Source organism: Pezoporus wallicus, unplaced genomic scaffold (assembly GCF_028554395.1).
Source record: "Pezoporus wallicus isolate ANWC-B61680 ecotype Strahan unplaced genomic scaffold, APGP_CSIRO_Pwel_v1 contig_2767, whole genome shotgun sequence".
In the NCBI taxonomy this organism is placed as follows: domain Eukaryota; kingdom Metazoa; phylum Chordata; class Aves; order Psittaciformes; family Psittacidae; genus Pezoporus; species Pezoporus wallicus.
In genome coordinates this window covers 73,181-100,403 of record NW_026636753.1, presented here as the reverse complement: position 1 = coordinate 100,403, position 27,223 = coordinate 73,181, and the positions used below count along the sequence as shown (strand labels likewise).

General features: G+C 48.0%; 1 protein-coding gene across 3 annotated transcripts; it reads right to left on the bottom strand.

Annotated features, from left to right (window-relative positions):
- Nucleotides 1–3,732: 3,732 nt before the first annotated feature.
- Nucleotides 3,733–27,223, bottom strand: LOC130595016 (CMP-N-acetylneuraminate-beta-galactosamide-alpha-2,3-sialyltransferase 2-like). 3 transcript variants are annotated; one of them, XM_057401360.1, is made up of 7 exons: nucleotides 27,154–27,223; nucleotides 8,428–9,184; nucleotides 8,125–8,318; nucleotides 7,568–7,747; nucleotides 7,342–7,387; nucleotides 7,066–7,185; nucleotides 6,429–6,723 (listed from the first exon to the last, which is right to left on the bottom strand). In XM_057401360.1, exons 2-7 carry the CDS (start codon nucleotides 8,758–8,760, stop codon nucleotides 6,550–6,552), a joined length of 1,047 nt encoding a protein of 348 aa, XP_057257343.1. In that variant the 5' UTR covers nucleotides 8,761–9,184; nucleotides 27,154–27,223; the 3' UTR covers nucleotides 6,429–6,549. The 3 variants fall into 3 exon arrangements, with proteins under 3 accessions (XP_057257344.1, XP_057257343.1, XP_057257342.1); XM_057401361.1 differs by lacking the exons at nucleotides 6,429–6,723; nucleotides 27,154–27,223 and adding an exon at nucleotides 3,733–4,300 and having other exon boundaries at nucleotides 8,428–9,552; XM_057401359.1 differs by lacking the exon at nucleotides 27,154–27,223 and having other exon boundaries at nucleotides 8,428–9,551.

Genomic DNA, 27,223 nt, shown 5'->3' with positions numbered 1-27,223 from the left:
CATTGTTTGCTGGACTGTTCTTGTCTCAAACCGTGGGAGTTGCGCTCTTTCGATCCTCCTCCCCATTCCTCCGGGTGCTGGGAAGGAGAGAGCCCTGGGGGGGGGGCCTTGATTGCTTTCAGCCCGGCACCACTCACTGGGAGTGAGTGAACAAGCTATCTGGCTAGGGTTTAAACCACGACAAGATGTTACCTCTTATTCTAGTAAACCTGTTGGAGGATTAACTGTCTTTATAGATGCAAGCAAAATCAATCACAGAGCTGGATATGTTTGGCAAACAGATGATGGGTTGAAAGAGCAGAAGATACTTGGTCATTTTTCCGATTCACTACAAACACTAGAGCTAAGTGCTGTTATTGCAGTATTTCAGCGATGACCTGACACCCCTCTTAATATTGTCTGCAATTCTTTATATATTGTAGGCATTGTTCAATATATAGAGAGGGCAATTTTACAAGAAGTTGCTAATCACAGATTGTGGATCTTCTTAAAAACCTTATTACATCTTGTGAATACTCGTAAATGTACATATTTTATTATGCATATTCGCAGTCATTCAGGCCTTCCAGGAAGCCTCAGTGAAGGCAATAACAAAGTGGATAAATCAGTTGCCCCAGCATGGGCAGGACCCTCTGTAAATATCTTTCAACAAGCTCGAGCATCCCATGCCTTCTTCCATCAATCAGCAAAAATGCTAGTTCGACAGTTTGGACTGTCCCTAACAGGTGTCTGAGGCATTGTGCAATCTTGTCCCGATTGTCAAGGCCAAGTAGTAGGTATAGGCCTTGGAGTCAACCCTCAAGGCCTCCAGCCTCTTCAGCTTTGGCAAATGGATGTGACTCATGTACCCTCTTTTGGGAAATTGAAATACGTCCATGTTACTTTTGACACTATTCTCTTACAGGACAAGTTATTATTGAAGGAACACATCAAACTTTGAAACAGTTGTTGGAAAAACAAAAAACGGGGGAAGAAGGACTTACACCGGTAGCAAGGATACAGAAAGCTGTATATGTTATGAATTTTGTGCGATTGACAGGAGACTTTAATGACCCCCCTGCTGTAATACATGGTCAGGCATTAGGTTCAGGTTATATGACTAAAACTCCGGGTATTCTGGTCCAGTACAAGGATTTGGAAACCAGCATTTTGAAAGGTCCTGCAGAAGTAAAATTAACTGGTCGAGGTTATATGTGTGTAATTACAGATTCTGGTCTGCGGTGGGTGCCAGTTCGATGGGTGAAACCCTGGAAAGAGTCAGCACTGCCCCAGGACGCCCCCCTTGTTAGTGTTTGAATGAATTGAAATTTGAGCTTAGGATTTTCATTTTATGGATGTTTTCAGTCCTTCTTAAAGTGAATGGAGCAACCTTTTTTACGTTAAAATTAAAAAAAAACAAAAAACAAAAAACAAACAAAACAAAAAAACACTCCCCACCCCCCCCGAACCTCCAGGGAAGTGAGACCAGCACGGGATACAGACGTATTGTGTGAGTTTCCGGTGGTGGGAAGGTCTCTCTTATCCTCTTATCAGGGGTATTGGGCATACTGTGATGGACCATGGACTTGGGCGCCCATATACAACTCATTTAATACAGTTTCTCTGTGATACTTATATTTACCAGCTTCTAGTATATGAGTATGTCCAGGTTTCTATCGACCTTTGGAGACCTTTGTAGATATTGCTGGCCACTTCTTCCAACATAGGCTGGCCACCTGTGTTGGAATGAGTGTGCATTTTGGTCAGTATAAAAGCCCAAGCCTCATGCGCTGTGGGGGGAGGCAGAGCCTCTGTGGGGACGCCCGCTGTGGTTGAGCCTGCCACCTCACACTGCAATGATGCTTCTAGGAGCTGGTTTCCTGTTAGTCTCCACAGGGTCCTTGTGCCACATTCTGTACATGGAACTGTAGTGGGAGTAATGATTGTCTGGATTTTGTGCTTCAAATATTGTAGTTGTGTGGAGTGTGCTTGTGGAATCCCATATGTGTGTGTGTGTGTGTGTGTGTTGAGGGCAGACAGTTTTCTGTGTATTTTTTTTTTTTTTTTGTTGGGTTTACGTAAAAGATTTTTAACGGGTAGCTGTTTAACATTTCAGGCATGAAAGGGTTAATGCAAAAGTGCAGCTGCCGGCAGGTCTGCTGAAGCAGGCAGGCAGCTGTAGCTGCTGCCGAGCAGGCCAGTGTTTGTCAGGTGAGCAACTTTGGATAAAAAAAAAAAAAAAGAAAAAAAAAAAAAAAAATAAGATGCAATGATGCAGCAAACTCCTTGACAGTTAACAATGTGCAGTTTAACCTGTCTACTTCTCAAGAACTGATAACCTGGAATAGGGGGTATATTTGTGTTCTCCTGCCTACAGGTCTGTAGCTACTGCCTGCAAAGTTTGTCAAGCCTTGCCATGAGCTGGACAGACGAATGGATAAACCTGATGCCTCAGCTACAGGAGCTGACCGTGAATACCCCAAGCCGAATGAGACAGAGGAAGAGAAAAATGAATGATTGAAAAACATCACTTGGGGGCAACTGAAAAGTAACAACTATGTACGTGTGCTTGTAAAGTAGCTATTATTAGAGGCTGTGATTTTGTGTATAAAATCACCTGTATTTACTTGCCAGTTGCTAATAAGAAATTACACCTTGTATAGATTTGTCACTTGTAAAAGAGATGTTAGAGTATGGAAATTTGCAGTAGCTGCTAGAAAATGCTAAGGCAAAAGCTGGAAAGATTCTAATACAATGGTAGTGTTATAAAGCAGGTGATGGAACAAATTAAGAGGGGGGGAGAATTCCACTGGTAAGAAATTTCTTTGGCTATTCCCTCGCTGCCACCAGCATCTTCAACATGCTGCTGCACCCTGTAATAGTTACTCTGCTAATGTAAATTTGTGTGTGCCTTGCTGTAGTATCAACTTGTTACTGGATGAAGCAGGTGAAACTCTGCACTGACAACAAGGTGCAAGGACTGAGGCTGACAAAAGGCCTGCTACCACAATCAAGGGCAAGACTGGGTTGGCCTCTGTGTTTGCCACCAAGAAGAACCTTTAGCCCTGCTGTTGGCTGCAACCCAGCAGGCGTGGAGTGGTGGGGACACAAGCCATGCCAGACCTTGATGTGAAGGATGGCCTCCCCTGCTATCAGAGAGCCATACAGTAGAAAAAAGGGGCAGGCCCAGCAGCCTGTAGTCAGCATATGTTGGAGATATGATCTAGCCCAAATCCCCTGCTCCAGTAGAGTCATCCAAAACATATATAAAACAAAAAGGGGGAGATGTGGAGGCAGTGTTCTCTCAGGAGAATGGATCATTGGTACATAAATTCTGAATAATCCTGAAAGATACAGCAAGGCCATGAGAGGCCTGAGGAAGCCTAAACTAGCAAGATAAGAAGAAGCTGGAATTCACTGAGTTAATGAGAACTGTGGACTGTTGGCAAGCTTTCGAGGTCAAGTTCTCGCACCTGTGCTTAACCAATTATATGTTAGCCACTAAGGGTCTTCAAGACATGTATCCAATCATAATATGCCAAATCACTTTAAGTGCATGTAAGAAATAGTATAAAAGGAGTTACGGCTTTGTAAAAAAAGGCTTTTGTCTGATCATATTGATCTCTGACTGAGTCCATATATTTTATGCGGCAGTCCAGTCTTTGGTGGTGGGAGCTGGGACCTCTTTTTTTAGCGTCCAGAGAGGGTCAGGAGAGCTGTATCAGACATGGATGCAGGGTCTAGGTGAGCTGTGGCATCCCCTAATGGTGGGCTCTGGCCAGAGCAATGGTGCTGGTGCTCTGCTGCTGGGCACCCAGGCTAGCTCCTGCTCTGCTGCATGGGTGCAAGTCACAACTGGTGGCTGATGTCCAGCCCAGCAGCAGCCCTAACAGAGAGAAGAGAGGAGAGCAGGACATCCTCCCAGCCCCACCAATCCTCCTGCTCCCTTTCCCTCCCCTCCTGAAGTGGAAGGTGTCCCTGCCCATGGCAGGGGGCTGGAACTGAATGAGCTTTAAGGTCCCTTCCAATCCAAACCATTCTATGATTGAAATGTAGTGTGTCTTGAACTAAAATACATTTCTAAATCGGTGTCTTGCCTCCTCTTGAGGGATTTGTTGGAGGTGTCATTGCAGGAATTGCTTCTTGCTGCTCCGGTTGGTGTTTGTGGGCTGGTGTGTCCTCAGTCCCACTCTCCACCCCTAGCCCATTACCCTGGTAAAGACAAAGCAATGTGGTGGCCTGGAGAGAGCACAGGGTGCTCCGTAAATGTGACAGTCCTCACAAAGCTGTTCTGTCTTCTTGCTTTTAGAAGATGGAGTGTCTGGAAAGGAAAGCAACAGAGGGAAGAAAACCCACTTCAGTGTTTCAGATTTTGAGGACTCCTGGACCTTAAAGGTCTTTTCCAACCTAGTTGATTCTATGATTCTACGATTCTACGTTAGCAGGCAGGGCTACTAGAAGGAAAACACAGAGCATTCTGATGCATGGGTTTTTATTGTTTTCTTTTTTTTTTAAGTTGTTTTAAGACAGTTGTGTGCAGAAATCTCCATGTACACAGAAGCTACAGGTGAAGGCAACTGCCTGCTCCCAGCCCTAGCTTAGAGCACTAGTGTCTCTTATGCTCCTGGTGGGGTGGGAGGTGATGGGTGCTCCATCAGGCACCATGTGATGAAGACAAAGCCTTGGCCCTTCTTCCCTGCCCGTAGCCTCTGCCTGACATCTCCTCTATGTACAGTATAGTGGTGTTCATCACGACAGCTCCCCACTGGCTGTGCAGCATCCTCCTCCTGCACCTGGTCAGTGGCTGCTCTGCCAGAAAAACAGAAGGCTCAAGTCCTAGTGGGACATCTTAAATAACAGTAACTGTTTAAAAAGGGGGAAGGAAATCAGCCCCCAAAATACTGTCAGGATAGCAAGGAGCCACAAGCATGCCGGACGCCGTCACTGTGCTGCCAGTGGGTTTGGTACCCAGCACCTCTGCTCACCCTGTGATTGTCCTGCCTGGCCCTGGTCAGACTCATCAAGCTGGATTTGGACTCTCCAGCCAAATGGTGACCTGTGTCCCCCTACAGCACTTCCCAGCTGAGAGCCAGCCCTGTGCAAGGAGAGAAGTGGGTCTGACTGCTAGATAAATCAACCAAGTCCCCTCTGCTGATACAGGAGAGGGCACAGCCTGGTGCAGCAGACAGGAGATGGTCAAGGCACTCATTGTTGCTTGTGGTTTTGTGGGTTTTAGTTTTCTTCCGCTAAAAAAACAGGGGGAAACCAACCCAGGAAGGTGGAGACCTGGGCTTGCTGCAATCTGCCTCTGTGTCCCAGGGTGGGGTTTGGAGCTGGCCACAGCAGTTGCAAGTCATGCAGCTCATGCTGGGGCGGCACCGCTTCCACCAAAACCCATCATGAAACTCAGGGGTTTAAAGCCCTGTGCACAGAAAAGATGAATTTCCCCAGCCCAGGGGATGCTCAGTGCCTGCTCCAGGTGACCCAAACCCTTGTGTTTCACGATTGCAGAAAGAAACCTCAGAAAAAAAAGAAAACCCTGAAAATTGACCAAACCAAAGCAGAGAAACAGGTAAGAGGATGCTGCAGGAAAGCCCGATACAAAAGGGTAAAAAAATATCTCCAAGCCCCAAAAAACTCCATTGTGATTGTTCCTCAAACTATTGCAACTAGGGATCTGGTCCTGCAGCCCCTGCCCCAGTCCTGGCACCCTGGTGCTTGTGCCACCACTGTGCCGAAGCACCCAGTACTGTCACCAACCATGTAGGCCGAGGGTCCCTCTATGGGAGACTTTTTCATGGTTGCCTTTTTCTTGAGCTTTCCAGCATCTCCTAATAAAAAACAACAAAAAACCCCCAACAACCCATCTGCCTGTTTGACCCAAATAATGCGGTTTTGATTCCATTTCTGGGGAGGCACTTCCCTTCTCCATCTCCCTGGGTAGAGGAGTAGGGATGCCCAGCCCCAAAGCCGGGATTCCTGTCCATCTCTCAGCCTGGCCATGCCAGCAGCCACCAGCCCACAGCAGAGCATCAGTGATGGTCAGCTTCCCACAGCCACCAGCTCCCCATGATGGGTCTATGTGATGCAGCTACAGCAGGATGTACTTGTGTGTGTTGGGAGGAAACCTTCCCCAGGGAAGTGATGGCAGCAGCTGCCCCAGGTGGGTAAAAAATCCCATATCAAAATAAAGGAAGAAAGAAGCAGCTGGCTCCACTGGCAAAGCTGCTTGCCACCAGGTCTCCCTCAGCCCAGATATGATGCTCGAGTGTTCCCTAAAGTCACCCAGCTTTGGTGGCTGGGGTAGGGGGTTCTTGTTTTAAAAAGAGCAGCATTTGGTTTGACTGTAAAGAGATGCAAGCTGGCCACCTCTGCCATCAGTCACTGATTGTGTTTACAAATCCTTTTTTATCCAGGTTTCTTAATAATAATAATTAAAAAAAAGTCTCCTTTAGCTCTGAACCTGACTGGGTGCTGGAGGCACCGAGCATGGCTAGTCTGGCTCTGTTGGTGGCACAGGGCTGTGCTGCCCAGCTGGTGCCGTGGGGAGAGCCAAGAGCTGGGGCAGGCTCAGTTCCCCCGGTACACCTCTATCTTGCTGGTTTTGGCCAGCATGTCAATGATGTGTGCCTCAAAGTCGGCATCATGCACTCCTGTCTTCCTGAACTCCCCGGCGTAGCGGTTGTTTTCCCAGTAGTGGTGCCAGTTGCCCCGGCTGTCAGCGCCAAATCCGAAGACGTTCACCTGCATCAGTGAGAAAGGGGGTAAGCCAGCCCTGACCCCCACAACAGGCTGGGGACCCCCCTTTGGTTGAGCATCCACTGCACTTCTGGGATTTCACACCATACATTCCTCTGGCCTTTGTATTACTCAAGGGTGCCCATCAGCACAAGGGTGCCCATCACCATTGTCAGGCAGGTCACCCATCCAGTTGTCAGGCAACTGGAGCAAGTGAAACTGCTGTGGTTGGTCCCAAAGAAGCCACCTTCCTCCTTAACCCCTCAAGGTTCAGGGTCCCAGCAACCACAGCCTGTGCCAGCCAGGACCCAGCAGCCCAGAGGAGGACCTCAAAGAGCTATCACCCACCTCATCGCAGACGTGGAGGGCAAAGAAGAGCACCAGCATGCCAGTAGAGGGGTAGCGCCCATGGTGTTCTGTCCAGCGATCGTGGATGTACTTGAAGAAGGCAGGGTTGTAGATCTGCACCTGGGAGAACACACTGGGGTTAGTGCTAGAGCCGTCCACACTCCCTTCAGCATCAGCACCCCAAGAAGTAGCACCAAGACTCCAGGAGGGGATGGGGTGACAGGGGCCATGGCCAAACAGGTGCTCATCTCAGCAGTAGGGGTGAGCCTTCCTTACCTTTTCTTTGTCCACCCCCAGAAAAGGCTTCACAGGTGCGTATGTACTGGGAAGAAAGCAGAGAGGCAGATGAGCAACTGGGGGTCCCATGTTGTCCAATCCCAGGCTCAGCTGCCAGCCATTGGGATGCTCTGGGAGAAAGGAACTGAGGGAGTAACCCAGGGGATATGCCCCTGTGGTAGGTGAGTGACCAGTCCAATGCTGCTGGTGCTGGCTGGGTACTTACAACCTGATCTGGCCGGTGGAGAGGGCACTGGCAATCCAGAGTAGGTCCAGGGTTTTGAAGGGCACCAGCACAAAGCTGACATTGGCGGGCAGGTTCTTGGCACTCTCGGGGTACATGAAGTGGTGTGTGGTCCGACCACCCACATCACCCTCAAAACCCACTGTGGGGGCCTGGTTCATCCTGGGGAGAGAGCGGGGAAGGTGACACCCCCCTCCCAGCCACCCTGTCCCTTGCAGATGACACAGGTGTCCCCTGTGACCTGCTGAATGCTGCCAAGGGGCAGTTTTCCAGCCTGCTGATGCTTAGGGTGCTGGGATGAGCTGGTGGTCCTCCAATTCAGCCCAGGGGAGGTGGCAGGGCTGGACCCATTCCAGCACCCAGCAGAACCCATGATGGGCTTCTTGACTGAGCAGCTGGAGCAGGGACAACCCCCTGGCACCTCCAGACTTGGAGATGCTTCTGCAGTGACCAATGCGAGCTCAACACCCACTGGTGCTGCCAGCATCACCCTGTGCCTCTGTGCTGGCTGTGGGGCTGAGTGGGTCCCCTGTCCTCACCGCATGATGAAGTCGTGCCTGTCAATCTCCGGCCCATAACCAGAGCCTCGTAGGTTGCCTGAGTTGCCAACCACGGCGCAGCGGCGGCAGCGGTGCGGGTCACGGGAGCGGTAGGGATCCTCGCCTGGCACGATCTGGAAGAGCTTGCTCAGGACCTTGTGTGTATTGTGGGACTTGAACTGGGGCTGCAGCATCTGCAAGGGGTGGAGGAGGGTGGGGTGTCATCAGCCAGTGGAGGACAAAGCTGTGCCCCCTGTGCCAGAGGTGTGGAAGACCCATGAGGGGGCCCATCCCCTTGCTCACCATCCACCACCTCTGGACGTCGGGTGGCAGGTCCATGTTGTCCTTGGTCCACACTGGGGACACGGTGCCATCGTAGCGCCCATCAAACCAGTCAGCAGCCCCAGCCTTGTCGGCTGGGCAGCGGTGGCAGGTGCAGCCCAGGGGATATGGGCTCCCCTTGCTGAGCTGCTGCATGCCAGTGTAGCCAGACACCAGCTTCACCTGGTGGATGCTACCCAGCCCACCAGGGTCCAGGTAGGCGGTGCTGTGGTGGGAGTAGGTGAAAAGGAGGGACATGATGAAGATGAGCAGGAAGGCAATTGAGAGGAAGCAGAAGCGCAATGAGTACTTCATGGTTGGCAGACGGCTGAGCCAGGGAGGGCACCCGCTCTGGCATAGGACTGGGGCATAGGGTGCAGGATGGTGTTAGCTGGCCAGCGAGGCTCTCGATGGGACACAGAGCTTCAGCTCACTGCGGTGGCTACAGGGGGGGAGATGTGGACCCCCTAATAGCCACCATGCTGGGCTCCTACTTGTCGGGCTGCAGCTTTCCATCCACGTGGTCTGGCCACAGTGAGAGCATGTGCTGCTGGGCACAGAGTCTGGTACACTTGGCACACCAGCCTCAGCCGCGTTACCATGCCTCGGCAGTGACTCCAGGTCCAGGTCTTGGCTGGCTTTCAGCTGAGACAGTGCTCATTGTCCCCGGGGTTTAGCTGATCTGCTGACATGCTGCCCTCCACCACTGTCTCAGGAACATGGCCACTGCAAGACCGGCCTGGAGTGGGAAGGAAGGGATGGTGATGCACATGACAGAGCTGGGGGGTGCACCAAGCAGGAGGGTGCTGAGGGGCTGAAGAGTTTGTTAATTCCATGTTGAGCTTTGCAAAATGCCACCCAACACATCCCCAAAGGGGACAAGCTGGTGCAAAGCAAGCAGATGCTCCACGCTGACAGCACTGGGGGAGCTCCCAGGCTGTGCCCTCTGCCAAATAAAGGGTGAGCCATGAACTTGCCTCTGGAGCCGAACAAGCAGCTCCTTTCTCAGGCTCAATCCTCCTCCTCTACCAAACCACAAGCAGCCCCTCCAAAACCCTATTCACTGGCTGCTGCCACCAACAGGAAACAGCCATGTCACAACCCCACGGGTGTCCCACCAGGTACCAATGCTAGTGGCTGTTGTCCCCCCTCCATGTGGCAGAATCCCTCAGGGAAGGTCACTGTTGAAGGCTTGTGAGCCTGATGGGAAAAAATAACTGGGGTAGAGGTGCTGGCATCTGCGCCTGAGGAGGGAGGGGAGGAGCTGGGGGGGGGCAAAGCCAAACCCTCCTCCTCAGGCAAAAAAAAACCACAAGTAGCCGAAAATCCCCTTTTAAGACAGCTGCTGAGATGGGATAGGGTCCATCACCCCAAAAAGGAGAGGAAGATACTAGGACAGGATCCTCCCATGGCAGCATCATCGCCATAGCTCAGCCCTGGCCCAAATTAAGCCAGAGCAGAAGCCAGCAGCACTAATTACGACTTATCAGGCACCAGGATGCCTCTTTCCCATTAAAAAATATCCTGTGGAAGAGCATAGAATCATAGAACAGATAGGATTGGAAAGGACCTCAAGATCATCAAGTTCCAACACCCCTGCCATGGGCAGGGACACCGCACACTAAACCATCTCACCCAAGGTTCTGTCCAACCTGGCCTTGAACACTGCCAGGGATGGAGCATTCACAACTTCCCTGGGCAACCTATTCCAGTGCCTCACCACCCTAACAGGAAAGAATTTCCTCCTTATATCCAATCTAAACTTCCCCTGTTTAAGTTTTAACCGGTTACCCCTTGTCCTGTCACTACAGTCCCTAATAAAGAGTCCCTCCCCAGCATCCTTATAGCCCCCCTTCAGATACTAGAAGGCTGCTATGAGGTCTCCACACAGCCTTTGCTTCTCCAGGCTTAACAGCCCGAACTTTACTCAGCATGAATTCATACAGGAGGTGCTCCAGTCCCCTGATCATACTCGTAGCCCTCTTCAGGACTTGTTCCAACAGCTCCATGACCTTCTTATGTTGAGGACACCAGAACCGTACACAATAGTCCAAGTGAGGTCTCACAAGAGCAGAGTAGATAGAAGGATCACCTCCTTCAACCTGCTGGTCATGATCCTTTTGATGCAGCCCAGGATACGGTTGGCTTTCTGGGCTGCGAGGACACACTGAAGCCGGCTCACGTTCATTTTCTCATCGACCAGCACCCCCAAGTCCTTCTCCACAGAATTTCTTCCTTATATCCAATCTGAATTTCCCCTGTTTAAGTTTGAACCTGTTACCCCTTGTCCTATCACTACAGTCCCTAATGAAGAGTTCCTCCCCAGCATCCCTATAGTCCCCCGTCAGATACTGGAAGGCTGCTATGAGGTCTCCACACAGACTTCTCTTCTTCAGGCTGAACAGCCCCAACTTTCTCAGCCTATCTTCATATGGGAGGTGCTCCAGTCCCCTGATCATCCTCATGGCCCTTCTCTGGACTTGTTCCAACAGTTCCATGTCCTTTTTATGTTGAGGACACCAGAACTGTGCACAATACTCCAGGTAAGGTCTCACAAGAGCAGAGTAAAGGGGCAGAATCACCTCCTTCGACTGCTGGTCACGCTCCTTTTGATGCAGCCCAGGATATGGTTGGCTTTCTGGGCTGCAAGCGCACACTGCCAGCTCATGTTCATTTCCTCATCAACCAACACCCCCAAGTCCTTCTCCGCAGGGCTGCTCTGAATCTCTTCTTTGCCCAACCTGTAGCTGTTCCTGGGATTGCCCCCACCCAGGTGTAGGACCTTGAACTTGTCATGATTAAACTTCATGAGGTTGGCATCAGCCCACCTCACAAGCGTGTTGAGGTCCCTCTGGATGGCATTCCTCTCCTCCATCGTATCAACCTAACCACACAGCTTGGTGTCATCGGCAAACTTGCTGAGGGTGCGCTCAATCCCACTGTCCATGTCACCCACAAAGATGTTGAACAAGACAGGTCCCAACACCGATCCCTGAGGGACACCACTTGTTACTGGTCTCTTGCTGGACATTGAGCCATTGACGACAACTCTTTGTGTGTGGCCATCCAGCCAGTTCTTTATCCACTGAGTGGTCCATCCATCAAATTGATGTCTCTCCAATTTAGAGACAAGGATGTCGTGTGGGACAGTGTTGAACGCTTTGCACAAGCCCACGTAGATGACATCAACTGCTCTGCCCCTGTCCATCAGTTCTGTAGCCCCATCATAGAAGGCCACCAAATTGGTCAGGCAGGATTTCCCCTTAGTGAAGCCATGCTGGCTGTCACCAACCACCTTGTTGTTTTTCATGCGCCTTAGCACACCTTCGAGGAGAACCTGCTCCAAGATTTTGCCAGGCACAGAGGTGAGACTGACTGGTCTGTAATTCCCTGGGTCTTCCATTTTCCCCTTCTTGAAAATGGAGGTTATATTTCCCTTTTTCCAGACGTCGGGAGCTTCACCTGACTGCCACGATTTTTCAAATATGATGGACAGTGGCTTAGCAACTTCATTCGCCAGCTCCTTCTGGACCCACGGATGGATTTCATCAGGCCCTATGGACTTGTGTACGTTCAGTTTTTTAAGACGGTCTCAAACCAGATCCTCTCCTATAGTGGGCCCAAGGTCTTTATTCTCACAGTCACTGCATCTACCTTCCAAGACTTGGGTGGTGTGGTCAGAGCCTTTGCCAGTGAAGACCGAGGCAAAGAAGTCATTCAGAACCTCAGCCTTCTCCAAATCCTGTGTAGCTAGCTCTCCCGAGAGGAGGGGAAGCCAGGAGGGGGGGGGAACTGGGAGGGTAACAGAATGTCTCCTTCACGGGTTGACCACCCGAGAAGGAGAAAAAAGATGTGTAATTGCTAAGCACTTCTATTATATACCTCCCAAAGTATAAAGGCGGTGACCACACTGGGGACATAAGCCAGATCAGTTTCATAATCAATGATTCTATGGTATTATAAGTCATTACCATAAAGTACAATGAGACAAAAACCTTAGCCCAAGACCCACACTTGAAAAACACTAATACAGCAAATACCGGATGGAAGTAAGGTACGATATACTCAAAATGTGAGATCAAGAGGAGCAACCTTGAGAGCCAATAAATCAGCATTGTAACGAGTTACTATTAATCCGGACAGATCTGTCGTTCATCGTTGGGCACCAAAAAGAACTGTTGTGGTTTAAACCCTAGCCAGATAGCTTGTTCAGTCACTCCCAGTGAGTGGTGCCAGGCTGGAAGCAATCAAGGCTCCCCCCCCCCCAGAGCTCTCCCTTTCCCCACTCCTGAAGGGATGGGGAGGAGGATCGAGAGAGTGCAACTCCCACAGGTTGAGACAAGAACAGTCCAGCAAACAATGTACAACACAAACCACCACCGCTACCACCAACGACAACAATGATAAGAGAAAATAACAGGGGAAGAGAATACAATATCACCCGCCAAGAAATGAGTCTGACCCCGAAGCCCGTGTCCTTCTGGGTAACTCCCAGTTACCCCCCCCCCTGGGCATGACGTGCTGTGGTATGGAATACCTCTTTGGCTAGTTTGGGTCAGGTGTCCTGTTTCTGCTTCCTCCCGGCTTCCCCTCCTCCCTGGCAGAGCATGAGCCTCACAAAGTCCCTGGTTAGGGTAAACATTACTTAGCAACAACTGAAAACATCGGTATCAGCACTATTCCCAGGCTGAAGTCAAAACACAGCGCTGCACCAGCTACCAAGGAGAAAAATTGACTGCTACTGCTAAACCCAGGACAGTTTCCTGAGGGGGCCTACGTTCTCCCTTGTCTGTTTTTTATTTTCTATGTACCTGTAGAATCCCTTCCTGTTATCTTTAACATCCCTAGCCAAGTTTAATTCTAACTGGGACTTAGCTTTCCTAACCTGGTCCCTAGCTTCCCAGACAACATCCCTGTACTCTTCCCAGGCTGCCTGTCCTTCCTTCCACCTTTTATAGGCCTCATTTTTCCCTCCAAGTTTCCTCAGCAGCTCCTTATCCATCCAAGGAGGTCTCCTGGCCCTCCTGCTGCACTTCTAGTTGGGATGCAACACTCCTGAGCCTGTAGCAGGTGATCCCTGAATATCAACCAACAGTCTTGGCCCCCCTGCCCTCTAGGGCTATATCCCATGGAACCTTACTAAGCAGGTTCCTGAAGAGGCCAAAGTCTGCTCTCTTGAAGTCCAGGGCAGTGAGCTTGCTGCATGCTCTTCTCACTGACCTGAGGATGAAGATGCCATCTTTCTTCCTGGGGATGGAGGCTGCTGAGCCCCTCCCCCAGAAAAAGGTCTTTTCTGGGATGGGGGAGACCTAAGCATGGCCCAAAAAATTCCCCCCCACAGCCCATTGCACAGACAGCTCCTGACCAAATCATTATTAACCCACTATCAAGTGTTTGTCCAAGGGGTGATAGTCTTTAAAGAGCCAGAAAATGGGTGCACATCCCTAGCATGATTGTTGTCCAAGTCTATTCCCTGTCTCCAGGGGGGTTTAATATGCCTCCATGGTGCACACATGGCCAGTGAGCAACTGCAACGAGTTTTTGGGTTGCTGCCAGTAGAAAACGCAGAGGTGGTTGTTAATGGAGGAGTTGCATCAAGGGGAGTTTGGGATAAACCCAGTGAAAAGCTCTATATTCCCACAGGGTACACCATGCTGGAAGGTTTCAGAGTTAAAAGGCAATTTTGGGCTCTTTTTAGCTGTGTCATGTTGGGGACAACAAGCAGGATGGGCTGATCCCCCTTCCCCTGCTCCCGCCACTCTCCATCCCACAGGGCTTTTTAAAGACTAAAGGAAATCAGCTATCATGTGCCCATGGTATTTTTGCTCCTGGTGAAAGGGGGAAAAATCCCTTTCCATCTCCCCAGCCCAGCCACATCCTGCCTGCTGCATCCTGGCATCTGGAGGACATTTTTTTGGGGACCTCCCAGAGCTGCCCCCAGTGGAAAACCATCCTCCAGTCCAGCATCCTTAAATCCCAGGGGCTCAAGTCATCCCTTCCCTAACAGAAGATGGCAGCTGTTGCCGTCTGCACCGGTCCTCATAGACCCCGGCAGGGACACGGCACCTACACATCCATCCACATCCCAGGATTAACCATACCCTCCCTGACAGCTCTCAAAGTCCAACCCAACCTGCCACCGCCAAATTAAATCCTGCCAGACAGGGGCATTGCAGAGGCTCTTTGCAGCAGGATTTGATGTTTCCTTCTTAAAATAACAGGGGATTTGGGGATTTCTTCCATTGTGAGTGAGCCCAGCAACTCAGCAATACCACTAAATGTCCTCCCACTTCCAAATTCATCCCCAGATCTCCCTAATTGCCCACTAAAGACCATGGGCTCATCAAACAGGAGTTTCTCTTTGATTGCAAGAGATAATGAAGCAAGGCTATTAAAAGGGCCTGGCAAATCTCTTCACTGCTTTTACATTTGGATGATTTCTTCCAATCATATAATCTTTCCTTTTGGGATGTATAATGTTTAATTTCAGGATGAATGCTGGAGTGATGTGACCAACAGCCCTGTGGCCTGGAGGATGTCTTCCACTTTCCCATCGGCTCTAACACCATCAAGCCCATCCCCAACACGGCTTTTTCTTTAGGTCTTTTCGGCTTTGATTGATCATTTCTAAGATATCCTGAGGCACTGATTTCCTTGCTGGTAAATGCCAGGGTGGGCATAGGAAGGACCTGTCACCCTGCTTGGGGCCAGGAGAGAAGGGGCACAGAGGAGCAGAGGCAGTGCTGCCCACACCAGCTGCTGCTCCTCACAGGAATGCTGGGGCTGGGAATTCCCCCAGGAGTCATCAGGAAATGCACCCCTAGGTGTCCAGGTGCCACCTATCCCATGGCCCTTGTGCAGGGATGAAATCTCTGCCACCAGCAAACCAGTGACCAGATGCAGGAGCTGTGCCTGGCTTCTGTAGGTGGAAGAGGGAGCAGCACACAAGGATGGCTCCATCCTGGACCAGCATCTCTCTTGCTATCATGGGTGGGAAAAATGAGATTTAGGGATTTTTTTCTTTAACAGGGAAGAGAGCTGAGTCTTCTCCCACTCCTTCAGCCCCAGGCAGAAAGAAACAGAGTGGTGATCTGTTCTTGTTTCAGACCTGGCTTCAGTGAGCAGAATTACTGCAAAAACTCATAAAACCCCTCAAATTTGCTTTTTTTCCATGGCCCAAGTGGTTGTCTGACGTCGCAGCACACACACCACCCCCCAGGTGCTGCTTTAGCCAGGGCTGACAGCTTGCATCAGCTTGGAATGGCAACCGGCAATCTGCCAGGGGCAGCATAGTAAGGGGCCATGCTCCCATCCTTCTGCATCACTTGGCTTCCAAAATCAAACTGAGACCAAGCAAGAAAAGCGTGATCAATTAAAAAGGTCCTTTCCTGCATTGTCCATCCAGAGGGATCATCTTTTTCCCCTTTTATCTTTTTTTCCTCTCTGGAAGGTGTATGGGAGAGGGAGTAAACTCGTTGGTGGAAGGATGTTTCTCTCAGCTATTAAGTGATGCTATGAAGACTGACAGCACCAGGGATTAACAGGAGAAGCCAATTTCATGGGTTAAATCATTGCCACCACCTGACAGCAGCAAGGACTCAGTAACTTATTCTTCATACTTTTAATTAATCATACTCTTATCAGCCAGCTCAATCAGCTAATGGAGCCCAGATAATTGGTTGCTGGCCATGGCAACAATTCTAGGGTTTCCTCATGCCCAGAATCTGGAGGGGTTATTTCAGGCTCATCCCTCAGCACTGGGATGGGGCCAGGAAAGAGCATGGGAGGCCAAATCCCCAGCATAGAACTGGGATGGAGCTAATCACCACCGAGGCTATTTCCTGTGAGATTTGGGGGCACAAGGGAGGTGCCAGCAAATGGGTAAGCTCAGAAAGGGATGCTCCCACCCTTGTGGTTGAATGGGGATCGCAGGGACCAGTCCAGCAACATCCCAAGTCCCTGCACTCCAGGGGGGTTGATAAGACCAAGGCCACACTCACTGTGTGACCTCATTACACCCAGGTCCCTGCATTGGGAGCAGAAGCCTTCTCTCTGAGGTAGGACAGGAAGGGAGAGGAGAGGAACTTGCTGCTCAGTCTGATGCAGCAGAGAAACTCTGCCCCCTGGCCCTGAATGCCTGCAGAGATGGTCAGAGCCAAGGGGCAGACCCAGCCCTGCTGCCCTGCGCACCCAGGCACCCACCCTAGAGGCTCCAGTTTGCACCAACTGCCTCACTGCTGGGTACCACTGAGTTGGGTACCATCACGCCACCAGATTGGGTACCAACAGGTTGGGTGCCACCAGGTCGGGTGCCACCAGGTCATGTACCACTCAGGTACCACTTGGGTTGGGTACCACTAAGCCATCAGGTCAGGTACCACCAAACCACTGGGTCACAGACCAGCAGGTTTCGTACCACCAGGTATAGGTACCACCAAACCACCAGGTCAAGTACCACCAAGCCACTGGGACACGTACCACCAGATTAAATACCACCAGGACACCAGGTCATGTACCACCACATCAGATACCACTGGTCTGGATAACACTGAGCAGCTGGGCTAAGGGCTGGCTAGCAGATAGGGTTGCCAGCCAGCCCTGGCAGAGCAGAGGAGGCAGAGCCCAGGGCTCACCACCACCTGCTGCCTCCTCTCCCCTGTCCCCCCTCCAGCTCCTCATGCAAAGCCACCAGGCCCTGCAGGAAGCTCACATTTCCATCTCTTCCTCCCATGGCCACAAAGCTGGGGTCAGCAGGGTCTGCCTGGTCCGTGCCCCACTTCCTGACTGCCACAACAGGGCTGCATGCCATGAACACCACAAAACTGGTGTCCCCATCCTCAGCCACATGCAAGGATGTGGCCACACTGCAGTCAGGCATGGTCCCCAGCAAGGGCAGGGCTCCTGCTCCTCTCCAGCACACAGCAGGGAGGGAACTGCTTCCCCTCCGCCGCCACAGCTTATTTCTCAGCCATTAGGTTCATGATCCATGCTTCACCAGGAAAATATGTGCAAGAGTGCAGGATGGGCCAATGCCAGGCTGGGGAGCTGACTCCAACCATAGCCTTTTGCCCAGGGCAGGCGAGCAATGATGCAGCCCCCCCCATCCCTCTCCCTGGGGCTCAGCTGCTCCAAGGATAGGAGGTGGTAGAAACCTAAAGGCTTTGAAGACTGGCTGATGGGTGCTGTGACCCAAAGCTCCCCTCTCTCCCCGTGGACACAACCTGAGCAGAGAACTGCAAACTACTTTGCTTGTGTGTGGCACTGAGAGGGCCTTGAACTTGTTAGGAAAATTGTACCTAGGAGATTTCATCTCAAGGATGTTAGGAAAGGCTCCACCACTGATTCCAGAACAGCACAGCAACTGCAGGGGACTCCCATCAGATGTAAAATTAGAGCAGCACCCAGCATGGAAACCCAACTTCTCCTTTCTTCTAGCCAGGGCTCTGCTCAGACACTTAGAAGAGGGAGCATTTGCATGCTCCTAATTAGCCCAATTATAGCTGCAGTTCAAAGGTCCCTTGCTGGGAACATGGTGGCATCCAAGGCAAAGTGACTGCACCTTGCTCTGGTTTCCCAAGAGTGACTGTTGTGGGGCTTACTTTAGAGCCCCATCACTGTAAGGAAAAAATACAGATCCATATATCACACATGCACATATATATACATATATATATATAAAAATTGGTTTTATATATTCACCATTCATCCATGTGTGAATTTGTGAACATCTTTGGAAACTTTGCCACAGAGCTGAGGCCCACGTTTCTTGCAGTCTCCAAAAAAGCTTTCAGGAGATGCCAACAGCAAAGAGCAACATGGAACTGAGAAATTCCCCAGAGCCTGACATGGAGTTTCCCGGCCTCTCCTACCACATCCCAAGCCCCCAGGGACTGGTAGGCTCTGATAAATCACAGCTCACTGGGAAGCACCAAAGCCAGCAAAGCCCCTAGAGAGCAATTAGCAGTTTGCACACTTGCAAGAATTAAATGCAGTGGGAGGAGATGAGAGCCATTAAGCTGCTGTGGCCTCGGTATGGGCCAAGCTGGGGCAGCATCTGGAGTGCCAAGAGCTGGTGGGAAAACCATTTCACCCTTGAAACCTATCTCAAAAGGTATGAGTTTGGAATTATTTGGCCATGAAAATCCAAGCCCAAGTCAGTTCTCCCAGTGTGTAGCTGCTGGGGCTCTCATCTCCCTCTTCCTCTCCTCCTCTCGATTGCTGCCAAATGGGGACAAGCAGACAGATGAACAGGCACATGCCGAGATGAGGAGGCACAGAAGCACAAAATGCAATCAGTTCTAAGTAATGTTAAGTTTGATGGCTTTGTAATGGAAAATAACTGTGGTGCTTGAAGGTAGTTGACATAGTTTCAGGTCCTTAGGACCTTAGTACAAAAGGTGTAAGAAAAGCAGAATAGAAAAACAGGACCTGGGGATGGGGAGTATCTGGGACTAGCAGATATCCAGGATAGGAGCAGTTTAACTGATAAGTAGAAGGACAGGATGATTGCTATGTCTGTAATGTCAATTAAGCTGGTTATGAAGATTGTTGGGAAAAGTAAACGACCCTTAAAGACCACCACCACATTTTTGTATGCATGCCGGAAAATTTCTGGAAAATGATGTAATATGCCCAGTGACCATATAAGGATGGCCTGCATGGCAATATGGGGACACACGTTAGGAGGAGCTATCCTCCGTGTCTCCCGGTGCCGCAATAAAGAATACACCCACAAGAAGCAGAGAGCATCTTGTGGTTTGGGTCCTGCAAGACGCAGTGGGTGTCTTGTAGAAAAGGTTTTGAATTTTACTGGTATTTGACTTATGTTGGGGCTTGTTATAGTTATGATTTTGGTCTTGTGATTTTGGTATTGGGGACAGACTGCTATAAATGCGTTATTAATTATTGTCTCTGTTTCAAGTGTTGTAATTGTGTGGAGTGTCTATTTTGTGGCTTGTTATAGTGATGATTTTGGTCTTGTGATTTTGGTATTGGTGACAGGTTGTTATAACTGTTAATTGTTCTTTTGATACAGTTTTAGTCTCTGTCTCAAGTGTTGTAAGTGTGTGGAGTGTGTCTGTGGGATCCTGTGTGTGTATGTGTGAATGCGATATTGATAATGGGAAATTAGCAGAGTGAAGAGATCTTGAAAAAGAGTCCTTTAGGGTGCATTTTGGCATATTGGAAAGAATTGGGAGGGTTTCCTGGGGGCTCAGTAAATAAGAAAACGTTGGTGAAATATTGTAACCAATGCTGGCCGTTGTATACTCTGGGGGATCAGGAGAAATGGCCTAAAAATGGAACTCTGAATTATAATACATTGTTACAATTAATGTTGGTTTTGAGGCAGCAGGGAAAATGGGATGAAGTGATGTATGCAGATACGTTTTTCACTTTAAGTAACCACCCAGAGTGGCAGACAGAATATGAAATTAATACAGCTCTGCCAGATCCCTAACTTTGGCTTTGGAAAAGTACAGGGAAAAACAGAAAGCTAAGCTGGAGAGATGTTGTTCAGCCTGTGATACTGGGGAAAGATGTTTAAAGTTAAAAAAGAAAAAAAACAAAAAAACAAAAAAAACCCCAACCAAACATAGTAGTCAGGAAGATAGGTTGGGGGATTATGTATCACAGGTACCTCTGAGAGGAGTATTCTCGGCATCTGCCTTATCTGTTGTTGATCAGGAGGAAGAGGTTGCTGTCACTGGCAACAGAGCAGAAGGACTTGAGAATGTTAAAGAAGTGTGGAGAGTGTATTGGATTCAGAAACATGTAGAGAAGAAAGAGCTGAGTCGTGCTATAGGCACAGCTAGAGTGCCTGCTTTGGGACAAGTTGAAACTGGTTGAGGGACAAATGTGAGAGGATGAGGCAGAGGTAGAGGAGGAATGACAAGTAGAGGTGAGAAACTGAATTCTCCTGTGGGATGGGATCAGTGTGCATACTGTAAGGAGTTCGGATGTTGGAAGTGAGACTGCCCTGGGGGCAGTGCCATGGGGTGGCTCCAGTGACTGAATTGGAACTAGACTGACAGGGACCTGGGGAATCTACCCTAGCAGATCCACTGATTAAATTAAAATGAGGAACTAGAGGAAATAAAGTGGAATTTTTAAGCAGATACAGGAGCAACTTATTTGGTGTTAAATCAGAGGGAAAAGAATTTGTTACAGATGTGGGAGCTACTGGCCACCAAGAAAAAGAAAAAAAAAAAAAGGAAACAAAAACAAAGAAAAGCATTCTTTCAGAAACCTTTAGAGAATAAATTGGGAAAACAAATAGGAATGCATAAATTTTTATACATGCCAAATCCTCCAAAATTCTTTATTAGGGCAAGAAGCAACATTTAAAGAAGGCAAAATGGAATTAAGAGTCAAAACCGATAAATTAATTGAAGTTTTGAGTTTATCTTTAATTCAACAGAAAAGCAAACAGGAGGACATCCCTGAAATAGAAGAAATCCTTAATCAGATATATTTGGGAGTATAGGCATCTGAAGTTCCAGGTAAGGTGAAAAAATGCTTTGCCTGTTAAAGTAGAAATAAAAGGGGGGGCTGCCCAATTAGAATTAAACAATATCCCTTAAAATTGGATGATCAAAAGGGAAACAAAAATATAATTTTTAAAAAAACATTCATTATTAATTGAATGTGAATCAGAATATAATACTCCTATCTTGCCATTAAAGAAATCCGATGGAAAAAGTTACAGATTAGTTAAAGATCTCAGAGCAATCAACAAAATTGTGGAGGATATTCATCCAGTAGTAGCTAATCTGTATACCTTATTGACTAAACTGAATACTAATCAGGAGCGGTTTACCATTCTGGACTTAAAGGATGCATTTTTCTGTCTGCCCCTGGCCAAAGAAAGTCAAAATTTATTTGCTTTTGAATGGGAAAACCCTGAAATAGGAAGAAGGACACAGCTCAGCTGTGGGGTGTTACCTCAAGGATTTAAAAACAGTGGGATGATTTTTGGAAATCAATTGGCACGAGAATTAGAATTCTGGGATGCACCCACCCAGACAGGAACTTTACTACAGTATGTGGACGACCTGTTAATTGCTACCAAAACTGAGAAAGAATGTGTACAATGGACTGTAGAATTGTTAAACTTGCTGGGTCTAAATGGATACCGGGTATCTAAATTGAAGGCTCAACTAATTCGAACTCGAGTATTTTATTTAGGATGCAAAATAACAGGAGGACAACCAGAACTTGGAGCAGCTAAGAAGGAAGCAATCTGCCAAACACCACGACCATCCACAGTTAAAGATCTCCAGACATTTCTGGGAATGACAGGATGGTGTTGACTCTGGATCCATGATTATGGTATTCTGGTAAGACCCTTATATGAGCTGCTAAAAGAAAATCCAAACTTTCTAAAATGGACAGATCAAGCTGAAGAAGCATTTCAAAGTTTAAAGACAGAACTCATGAGAGCTCCAGCTCTGGAGCTCCTGGACATAACCGAACACTTTTGGATATATTTCTACAAGAAACAGTGAATAGCCTTGAGAGTTTTGGCTCAAAGATTGGGACCTTATAAAAGAGCAGTGGCCTATTTTTCAAAACAACTGGATGAAACAAGTAAAGGCTGCCCTGGATGCCTGAGAGCAGTGGCAGCAGTTATCTTAAACATCCAAGAGGCCTGAAAATTTACACTGGGACAAAAGATCACCGTGTTAGTAACACATGCAGTATCAACAGTCCTAGAACAAAAAGGTACACATTGGCTATTGCCATCACGTTTCTTGAAGTATCAAGCCATGCTAGTAGAACTGGATGATGTGGAAATTGTGATCACAAATGTTGTGAATCCAGCATCTTTCCTTCAGGAGACCCCTACCAAACAGCTGACTCACGATTGCTTGGCCACTATAGAGACAGTATATTCGAGCTGACCAGATCTGGAGGAGCCTCTGGAGGGTGCAGATTCCTGGTACAACAATGGCAGCAGCTTTGTTAAAGATGGTAAATGAAGAGCAGGGTATGCCATAACTACAACTTCAAAGGTAATAGAAGCTAAACCTTTACCCTCTAACACCTCAGCACAAAAGGCAGAAATAATAGCCTTGACTAGAGCCTTGGAGTTGGCAAAGGACAAGCGGATAAACATATGGACTGATTCCAAATATGCCTTTGGTGTAGGTCATGCACATGGAGCAATTTGGAAAGAAGGAGGACTTTTAAATACCCAGGGAAGACAAATTAAACATGCAACGGAAATTCTACGATTGTTAGAAACTGTACAATTACCCAATGAAGTGGCTATCATACACTGTAAAGGACATCAAAGAGGTAACTCTGATCAAGAGATTGGAAATAATTTGGCTGATCGTGAGGCTAAACAGGCAGCAGAAAGAGTTGAGGTGATGTCCTTAATTCCTGACGGTAAACTGGTAATTGAGCAAAATAAACCTAGGTACTCTAAAGAAGATATGAAACTAACTGAAGACTTGGAAGGACAGGAAAATGAAAAGGGTTGGATAAAAATGCCTGATGGGCAAGGAGTGATCCCCTATAATCAATTATGGAAGTTGATACAAGAAGAACATAACAAAACACACTGGGGAAGTAATGCCTTGTATAAACATTTAAACAAACAGATCATAGGAAGAAATTTATATACCACAGTGCAATTAGTGACAAAACAATGTCAACTATGTCTGAAAAACAACCCTAAGACTGAAAACAGGAATCAGGTAGGGACAAATGGAAAATGGAATTATCCGGGACAACAGCAGCAAATAGATTTTTCTGAATTACCTAGAAAAGAAGGTTATCGATATTTGTTGGTGTTAACGAATACTTTTACAGGCTGGCCAGAAGCATTCCCTTGTAGGATCAATAATGCAAAACAAGTGATTAAAACATTATTAAATGATATAATACCTTGGTTTGGAGTACCAGAGGCAATTTCTTCTGACAGCGGCTTGCACTTTAGCGCAAAATAGTTACAAGAAATTAGCAAAAAAATTAGAAATTGATTGGCAACTACATGTTCCATATAGGCCTCAGGACAGTGGGCAAGTAGAAAAGATGGTTCATCTGATAAAACAACAGACTGGCGAAATATGTCAGGAAATGAATTAATATTGCTACCAAGCCTTACCACTGGCTCTATTAAGAATGCGAACTAAACCTCAGTCAAAAGAAGAGGCTATCCCATGTAAAATTTTATATGGAAAACCATATCAGTCCCAGTTTAAAGGAGAAAGTCTTCTGGAAGTAGGAGAAGGCTATCTCTGAGAGTTTCTTGTCAATCTGGGAAAACAATTAGAAGAAATAGGAGAATACTGGGGAAAAGAGCAAGAGGCGTGAATTATCCAACTCACACTTTTAGATCCAGAGACTGAGTTTCTGTTAAGAATTTTTTAGGAGATTCTCTACAAGAGAAGTGGAGCGAACTGTACCAGATAATATTGACTACCTTTACAGAAGTGAAGATAAAGGAACAACCTGCTTGGATAAATTATTCAAGAACCAGAAACACATCAGAACCAAGAAAAAGTATGGTGCGTTGAGTCTTCAGGACCCACACATATGAGACTACATTGATCATAATTTGGACTTGTATAATAATAGGTGTAGAAGCATGGAATCAAAATCTATATCTGAGATTGATACAAAATGTTACTAATGTCTTAAACAAGAGTGATTGTTGGATCTGTACTCAGCTACCTAAATCAGGAGAGAAACTGGGTATTCTTTCAATTGGCCTCCCTATCCCCTTTAAGACAAATTGGAATAGATTATGGAGAGATCTTCTTTATACCGACAAGGGCCATACAAATTGATAGGTTTTAAGGATACAAGCCTCAAATATGTCAGAAGTTAAATGTGTAACCACTAAAAAAAAACTCTTAATCAAGGCAACATGTCAGTAGGAAATTACCCATATTGCAGCTGGGCAATGTAAATATCTCAGCTGCAATTGAGGAAATGGGAAATCAAACTACTGATGCTATTCTAGCAATACAAGAAGAAATAACCAGCCTGTCTAAAGTAGTGCTCCAAAATAGAATGGCATTAGATATACTGTTAGCATCCCAAGGAGGAGTTTGTTCTGTAGTCAATGATAGCTGTTGTTCCTATATAGATCAAAGTGGAAGAATTACTACTGATCTAAAGGAAATGTGGAAACAAGTTAAAATATTTCATGAGGTGGGGCAGGACAATACCGCATGGGGATTTGAAGAAAATTTGGGAAAAATTAACATCATGGGTACCCAATCTCACCTGGTTCAGACAGTTGTTTTTTTACTGTATTTGTAATAATAGGAATGGTTGTAATTACATGCAGAACAGTCCAATGCTCCTTTTGGTGTTGCAAACAAACCATGATGAACTATGACGAATGGAAGAGAAACAAAATTAAGCATCAAATAGAGACAGGAAAATACTTCAGGAAACTTTAAATAAAAATGAAATATCTCAGTTGCAAAAGAATTTGCAATAGGACAAGTAAAAGGGGGCACTGAAGAATGCGGTTGATTGAAGAATAGGGTTGTAAATAAGTAGCCTCAAGAACGTTAGGCTTTGTTAGCAACTATAGAGAAAATGAAAATTACTAAGATAAGCTTTGCCAGAACCACCTGGTGGTTACTGATATGATAATGATCCTACAACAAAGTGATGAAGAAATAACCACCAGAGGTCGAAAAGCCCACTACCACATTTTTGTATGCATACAGGAGGCACTGTCTAAGAAGTATGATGTATGTGATCTAATGAATATGTATGTTTAAGGACAATATAATCACAGCCTGGTTGATGCCTGGGATACATGTTAGGAGGAGCTATCCCCCGTGTCTCATGGTGCCGCAATAAAGAATACCTGCTTGTCAACTTAAAACTTTGTTGGCGAGTTCCTGGAGTTTTCTCCAAATCAATTAGAAAAAGAAATGAAATTTAAGCATCAAGTAGAAACAGGAAACTATTTCAAAAAGACTCTAGATGGCAATGGTAGTATATGAAATTTTGCAAAAGAATTTGCAACAGGACAGAAAAAGGGAGGATTTGAGACAAGGAGGCACAAAAGCACAAAATGCAATCAGTTCTAAGTAATGTTAAGTTTGATGGCTTTGTAATGGAAAATAACTGTGGTGCTTGAAGGTAGTTGACATAGTTTCAGGTCCTTAGGACCTTAGTACAAAAGGTGTAAGAAAAGCAGAATAGAAAAACAGGACCTGGGGATGGGGAGTATCTGGGACTAGCAGATATCCAGGATAGGAGCAGTTTAACTGATAAGTAGAAGGACAGGATGATTGTTATGTCTGTAATGTCAATTAAGCTGGTTATGAAGATTGTTGGGAAAAGTAAACAACCCTTAAAGACCATCATCACATTTTTGTATGCATGCCGGAAATTTTCTGGAAAATGATGTAATATGCCCAGTGACCACATAAGGACGGCTTGTATAGCAATACAGGAACACACGTTAGGAGGAGCTATCCTCCGTGTCTCCTGGGGCCACAATAAAGAATACCTGCTTGTCAACCTGAAACTGCTGGCAAGTTTGTTCCTGGAGTTTTCTCCAAATCAGTTCATGGCGGGTTGCAGGGGGTGGCAGCTTCCTCTTCCCGCCCCAAGCATCACCGCTGTGGACGCAACATCTGGCTATAATAAAAGGGAAAGCAAAAGGCAAACCAAGCCCAAAGCGCTGAGCAACTTCCCATCGGAGCTCACCACCCCAGGATGGCTGAGATGTGGCTAGAGCTACTCTACTGGAAACAGGGGATCCCGAGGTAACGGGGCAAAACTGCCTCTGTCAGCAAGCATGGAACCTATGTGTCTTCCCAGAGGGAAGCTCAGCAAGTTTTAGAGGTCTAGTTATTTGGTTTCACCCAGCTATGTTTTTTCCTTGTTTGCAGGATGTAACATGACCCTTTATTCCCTTCCAAGCTTCCCACCACCCAAACAACATCCTCAGACCCCAAAATCCTCCTGCTGGGATGGGGAACCCTCACTCTGGGGAAATATTTGTGAGCTTTGCAACTGGAGGCCCAGCAGAACCTCACCTTCTCAGCAGCACCCTAGTCCCCAGCATATGTGGGGACCCCTTGCATTGCCAGGCCCTGAAAGCTGGGCTCCAGCACCCTGACAGCCATGCCTTGGCCAGGAAGACACCCCATAACCCCGGCCGGTTGAAGGCTGATCAGACATGTCCCTGCTCAATGAGTCTCCTAGCCTGTCCCCAGAGCCCCTCGTGCTGTGTTTATGAAATCCTGGCTGCCACTACCCAGTCAAGGTGTGTCACGCAGCCATGTGTCACTCTGCTGCTGAGGGGCCTCGCGTGCACATTGGCACTGCTGGGGACTGGGGGCACCCCCAGCCAGCTCTCTCCTACCCCTCCGGTCCCCTCTGTGGACACCCTAGCTCTGCCCCCGGCACCCTCCCGGCGTTCGGACCCCTCGCAGCACCCCGGCTGGAGAGGGCAGCTCCCCGGGGAGTACCCCCACTCCCGGAACCCTCTTCCAGGGCCGATCATCCTCCAGGGGCAGAAACCGGGGACTGTGGACAGCGCATCCTGCCAGGAGCCAGCACGGCAGGGCTTGGGCCAGCATCCGGGATCAGCGCATCCTCCCCGGGCCTGATCCCAGTGCACCCGGGGCGCGTACTCACCCAGTACTGGGGCAGCTCCCAGTAACCTTTCCCGGGGCGTACCCCGCGGTCCTCCCGCCCTAGGCCCGCTTTCCGCTGCGGTACCTGGCTCGGCTCCGGCACAGCCCCGCCGCCGGGGGCACACGGGCCCTTCCGCTACTGCTGCTGCTGCTGC